Raw genomic sequence first — 6,479 nt, 5'->3', positions numbered from 1 at the left:
TATTTCACCCGTTTTATCTGTCGTTTTATTGCCGGACATTGTTGACGATTTCATAACGTTTTTTTAACAACAAGTTTGTAACCGTTTTACAACCGTTAATCAACGAAATTTTGCTACCCGGGATCCGTGTCGTATCGTTAATTCGTTATACTGTTGGGAGTAGATTTTGCCATTCGTTTTCTTTCCCTCTCCATATTATTTTGTAAAGTTATTTGTAGATTTAGAATTAATTGTAGCCAGTCGTAATTGTAGTGATTAGGATCTGGTGTTTATTGTTTAGTTTGTTTTCCCTCGCTGATTTAAACAATGTCTGAAAGAAGAGACGTTGGGACCGATCCTATCGAGAATCGTAAGAAAATCTATTAATTAAGGAATTTAGAGTGTTTTCAATTTTTGTGCATGTTATCCCCCGCTTAAAAGTAAAATATATGGTACTAGTGATGGCCTAACCGTTTTACTAACTAAAAGAACTATTTCACCCTCGATAACGAAAAAAATTAGACTTTCCCCCTTTTTTGTGCTTGTTTAGTGTTTTACATATTGAATAAAAGTATTGTGATTGATTATCGGCAAATGGTTTCCATTCTGAATTCGAATCTACCCCTTTTCCCTTTGATTTGGTTCACTCCACGAAAGGCCATGACTTGCACTCTATCTTCCCACGCCTTGGTGAATTAATATCTTTGAGTAAGGGTTAGGGATATTATTTTATATCTCCCGCAAAAACCCAAAATATGTTGCATTTAATATGTCTACCGATATGGTAGTTTTTTTTTCCAAATTCTAAGACCAATATTAAAAGAAAATAATAATTCATCTTTAGACAATCATGTGTATCTCTAAAAATATATAGATAATAAAATAAATATTTTTCAATAAATATTAAGCTCAAATCAAAGTTAAAAAATATTTCAACTATGACTGCTATATATGACGTATAGAACATCATGATTTGTATAACTTATGTAATTCGGTAATTCAGTTTGAGTTAACTATGGACCTTCAAATTCTTTTCTAAAGCAACGTATCTCGACTTGCTTGACTTTGCTCTCAGTTTTAAATTTTTAACCATCTCTTAAAAATCCTTTTTACAATTATACTACTACCATCTCTTACTCTCAATTACTTAAATTTATTGACAGATGTAAAAATGGTATTTAAATCATTGTTTATTTAATTTAATTTAGCATTAAATGAAACTGAATCAAAATATTTTAAAATGTCGTCAAAAGTGTTCGTAAATTTTAAGTGTGTTAATTTAAACTAATTTGGATCTCAACTTCATCATGAAAATATACAACCACTTCTCTTGATCTAATTAAAATAAAAAATAATAATTTGCACCACCTTTTTTAACTGTCCAATTAAAGTTTAAAATTTGACCCATCAAATTAATACAACCAATAGTTTAACTCAGGTTTGGTAAGATCATAAGTAACATAATACTCATAAGTATGACACTATCTTTTATTTTAATGCTAATTGTTTGGCCGAACCTTTTGTTGACACTGACACCCTCACTCATCTGCTTCTTGGATTTGAACCCGAATTTGTTAGTGCTATATTACGTTTGGACATGTTAAGACACTAGAAGGCTTTGTGCTGAGACCAACCCTTGATCGTGCAATAATGTTTACTAATTATCATAAACATTGGTATTAAGTTACTTATGGTAAGAATTAATCATAATTCAGAAATTTTGACCAATATGAATGCCTTGATAATCGCCAGCTAAGTAATAGGCCTTTCTATAAAGTAGGCGTGCTAAACTTTTATTTATGTAGCTTATTCGTCACGAAATACGTAGCAAATCAGTTCAGTTTATTCTTAAAAACAGGGTTCCTCGTCGAGATTACCCTTATGTTTAGGAATTATCTATATTATCCCTTTTAATTATGGACTAATCTACTTTTTCGCGTATGTTATCATCCTTCTCTCAGTCCATAGGTGGTTTCTTCTAACTTAACCACTCGAGTTTACCCTTATGTCCATGGCTTTTCGTAGTGAAACTTCATCGATACGTCCCCCTGGAGGCAGCAGTAAGAACAAAATAATGTTACTTTATAGAACAGCCTATTCTCACCAATGAAATTGAAACTCAATTCAAAACTATTTTATTTTTATTTTCAATTGCTTTTCGAACATTTTATATCTGTTCAGCATTACATCTGGTTTTAGCACTGTTCAATAGATCTAGCCTTGCACTAGAAAATCGAACAAGATAAATTAGTAAAGTTATATATGACGTAGCAAATGTTAATACCCTTACAGCTGACAGGTCGAAATTTTCCACAAATATCTGATGTTTAAAAAAAAATAAAATTAGATTCGTTTTACATATTTAGGGTTTGCGTTCAGTAACTGTGTTCCTTTTACTCAGTGCTAATAATTACAGATCTGATGGGTTAAAGCAACGGCTGGAGCATGGGATCCATATAGTTATTCTTTGGTTAATATCGAACCCAAGGTCTTCATTCATTAAATTCAAATTAAATTTAATATTTTGGGGGTTCGAAAGTGTTACTTAACAGGTGGTAAATAATGTGGGAAGAAATGTTAAATAACGTAATGCTACTAAATAGAATCAGTGGTAAATAATGGTAGATGATGATCAATAATAAATTTCCGTAAATTATTTACAATATTTAAATCTTATATTTAAGGATATAAAACCTTTAATATTAAGAACATACTTGTAGATAAATTAAAATAAATTGAATGATTTTCTTGATATCACATATCATACACATAAACCAAAATTTTCCACTATATATCATTATTCGTGGTATTGTTGGAACACTTATTTTTTGAATTTTTAATAATATCTGACGAGATAGCAAAGTAATCGAAAATAAAAAAGAATTTGATTCATAACGTCTATTTCAACTTAAAACCCCAAACATTTTCTGTTATAATTTGAAATTAGCTCACACAATGTTTGAAGTTAGAATACCTTTTAAATTTCTAAATGTAATAATTTTAATTAGTTTTGCAAAAACGAAAACGCGTACGTTTCTTTTTGTTCTCTGGAAACCAGCAAAATGGACATATCTTTTACTGGAATTTATCATTTAAAAAGCTACTGAACGCATCGTTATTTAAAAGATATTTCGCTTAATTAGAAGTGTCTTACATTTTCAAATCTATCGCAGTTCTGCAAATATACAAACCATTTGTGTTATTCAAGTTAAAAGACCTTGTTTTCAAATACCGTTATTTACATTAGCTTCCTTATGTAATTCCTGCAAAACAGTTTTATATCTTTCAGGAAAACGTTCTTAAGTATAAATATCGTGTCCTAAGTATTTACCGTGCAAGAGCGTTGAAGTCTAGCTATCTGTTTTTCAATTTGCTGTTAAATATATAAACATGTATATGTATTAGTATGAACTGTAGTCAAAACACTTAAACTGGTAAAAAGATAACATTTACGCACAGCTAAACAAATTGAATCCCCTTGATGATAGCTGTCCAAAGCACAAAGCACCATTCTTGCTGAAATTCGGATATGTTTTAATTATATGACCGTTTATCTCTAAAACTAATATATGATAAACATCATCAGGAATACTCACACTGGTCGCACAATTCTCTGACTGTTCCAGGTTCGCACCCGCGATTAGCCGCGGCTTCCTCCACGAGAACGGAAGCAACAAGGACAAAGACACAGACCAAAAATCGATTCATGTTTGGTGGCTGAAAAATTTGCAACACATATTTTTAAATTGTATGGCGTTATTTAATTTTTACTTAATAATCTTAGTATATCGATTCTGTGATTTTTAACTGTTTTTCCATGATATTAAAGTGTACTATGCAAGTAGCAAAGTAGCTACATTATTGGCAGTAGGATTTTAATTATGCTACTGCGACATCATAACAAACCATATTTTAATATAATTCTTAATTTTATTTATTATTTTGTGATTAGTTTGCTAAAGACACACAATATAAACCATATTTTCTTAAATCGAGTTAAAACATTATTTCAACTTGAAAGATATTTCAATATGTAATCTTAAAAAGAAAACCCTCATTTTATAAAATCTATTAATGCTCTCAGACGATTATGAAAATGAAAGCAGGAAGTTAAATCGATCATGAAATTATTTTATGAAATTTCAAAATCTATTTACATGGTTTAGAAACTGTTGTAAAGAAAATTTAAATATTTGATACAATTGGAAACATATTTTGAGCCCTGTTTGTGCTTTCTAAAATTTGTCCATTTCTTCACTAAACACTTCTTAAATTTCATATTAAAACAATTTCTTAAATGCCTTTATACAATCGCCCTTAACACGAAGGAATAGTTGAGATCTAATGCCATCTTTTAGTTATTTAATTATTTAGTTTACTCCTTTTTGGGTGTAATTCAGACACCATTTAAATAAAAACAATTGGGAATTTAATTTTTATCAAGATGTCATCGTTTTTAACAGACCCACTTCATAGATACCAAGAGCTAATGTAAAATTTATAATCATTTATGATATACTTACACAATGATTAAGAAAGTTATAAATTTAACCTTTATAAGTTAATTAAAAGCACGGAGAGGAAAGGAATAAGAAAAAATTATTTAAAATCCACGCAATTCTTTCACTGCCCAGAAAACTAGTAATAGAGGACTATGGGGTTAAAATATTATGACTTAATAATCGCCAAGATTTTGAACGGATTTCATTGGAGCCCCAGACGGTAACGACAATAACTTAAAAAGTTCCGAAGAAAATATCTCATCTTGTGAAACTGTTGATATGCTCAGTATCTTTTTCGGTCCTACCTTAATAAGTATTTTTTGGGAGACCTTAACTATGGCGTGTTACGTTAATTAGTCCAACTTTTAAAAAGCTTATTTTCGCAATTAACAAATATTCGAGAAGACCTATCCATGGTGTATGTTTTGATTCTGATAAATGAAGTTAAGAATAATTATTACTTGTAAAATGTTGATATTTAAAAATTTTATTTTGAAATGTTATATACTCTCGCTCTTGTTTAAAATACTCGACAAACATCTACGTAATAGGTATACCACTTCCATTTAACTATCAAATGCGCACAAACAAAATAGTTATTTCCGTTACGATGACGAGCATTTCCTTTAAGCATTGCCCACCATTTGTTTTTAAAACTATTGTCCTATATTCAATCCACCCGTAAAGCCCCAAAACAAAAGACGCATAAACATAATCAATATAATAATTCGAAGGCACGCGCGTACGCCGCTAGTTTTTGATCGGTTGCCATGGTGCCCTACGAAAATTTTTTATTCACTCATGGAAATGTCATACAGAAGCTTACTTATGAGTGATTATATTACATTTGTTATTTTTTATTAGCTACATGAAAGTTGTTAACGCGTAATATACTTTATTTATATACACAAGGTCATAAAAAATCGAAAATCTGGGAAAAATTAACCACTGAAAGCAAATTGCCGAAGCCGTTCTGTTTGGTACAAATAAAAAAATCCTTACCAACTGAATCCTGGGAAGATCTCAACTGTTGTTGACTCTCTTATATTGTTCGAGTTTGGAATGAGCGTATTGTCGAGTTGGCGTGCCTTTTATTCCCAAATTTGGTAAGTGTAGTTACCAAGGAAGGATGTATATTTTTAAATTAAAATCGTACATGTACAAAAGCGGGTCCTCAAGTTTTCGATTGAAGAAGCCAATTTGTATTTGTACTTAGCAAGAATGACTTTGTCGACCCAATTTTGATCGTTCCCCTCAATCCCTTCACGCTACAACAGTAAGCCCCTCCTCCAAGAAACCGAATCCGCCCAATAACGCGTGGGTTCCCAAAAGCAGAGGTCTTCCAACGTGATTCAAACACGCGCTGGTGACGTTCTTGATTCCTCCTTTTCGTGGTGTTGGACACTCGACCATGGTACCAGCGGATCGTCTAAACAGAGTCATTCTCCCAGAGTGTAAATGAATGCATTCTCAATCCAGTTAATTATGCAGCCATTGTTTCCTGACCAAGTGGTACGGCTAATCGCGTGCTACACAACGCAGTTTGAAACACGTTTCAATGAAAAAATAGATGAAAGGAATTCTAATTGGCTTTTGATGTGAGGGATAACAGGTCTCCATATTAAGCGATAAAATCTAATCATGTTCAATTTCCGTTTTTAATAAATTCTCCTGAAATAACGTTTAATAATTAGCATTTGATTGACCTCCGGACCAATTAGTGCAATTAAAACAATTGCAGGATATTATAATAAAATGGCCAATACTTTCTTTGAATTTAATAAATAGGCCTATCCGCTTGTAATTTCCGATAGAATTTTCGACGCTAGTTTCGTGACATTTCAGCGTGGATTGGGTTCAGGTACTTTTCTTATTCAAATAAATGTGATGGATATTCTCATCACCCTTACAAATATTGCGCTAAAGAAATTTGTAAAGTAATTTATAAATAATTTTGATAAATTTTAATACAGGAATTGAGTACTCAACAACTAAAAA

At 31.3% G+C, this 6,479-nt stretch overlaps 1 protein-coding gene across 1 annotated transcript; it reads right to left on the bottom strand.

Annotated features, from left to right (window-relative positions):
• Positions 1-2,133: 2,133 nt before the first annotated feature.
• Positions 2,134-5,543, bottom strand: LOC149945352 (uncharacterized). Its single transcript, XM_090175844.1, has 8 exons — positions 5,484-5,543; positions 3,576-3,696; positions 3,437-3,495; positions 3,311-3,352; positions 3,222-3,242; positions 3,134-3,154; positions 2,270-2,299; positions 2,134-2,204 (listed from the first exon to the last, which is right to left on the bottom strand). Exons 2-8 carry the CDS (start codon positions 3,685-3,687, stop codon positions 2,175-2,177), a joined length of 315 nt encoding a protein of 104 aa, XP_090031970.1. The 5' UTR covers positions 3,688-3,696; positions 5,484-5,543; the 3' UTR covers positions 2,134-2,174.
• Positions 5,544-6,479: the final 936 nt, after the last annotated feature.

The sequence above is a fragment of the Leiobunum rupestre genome, chromosome 5, assembly GCF_980474605.1.
Source record: "Leiobunum rupestre chromosome 5, qqLeiRupe1.1.hap1, whole genome shotgun sequence".
In the NCBI taxonomy this organism is placed as follows: domain Eukaryota; kingdom Metazoa; phylum Arthropoda; class Arachnida; order Opiliones; family Sclerosomatidae; genus Leiobunum; species Leiobunum rupestre.
The sequence above is the reverse complement of the archived record's forward strand: the minus strand, read 5'-3'. Positions and strand labels throughout refer to the sequence as shown.

What these genes read in the sequence shown, in the direction of transcription:
- LOC149945352 (XM_090175844.1), bottom strand. Translation starts at nt 3,687, where the DNA reads ATGAATCGATTTTTGGTCTGTGTCTTTGTCCTTGTTGCTTCCGTTCTC. An exon ending in CAGAGAATTGTGCGACCAGT is followed by an intron (nt 3,496 to 3,575) that starts GTGAGTATTCCT and finishes TCCGAATTTCAG; the next exon opens with CAAGAATGGTGCTTTGTGCT. An exon ending in GACTTCAACGCTCTTGCACG is followed by an intron (nt 3,243 to 3,310) that starts GTAAATACTTAG and finishes ACTGTTTTGCAG; the next exon opens with GAATTACATAAGGAAGCTAA.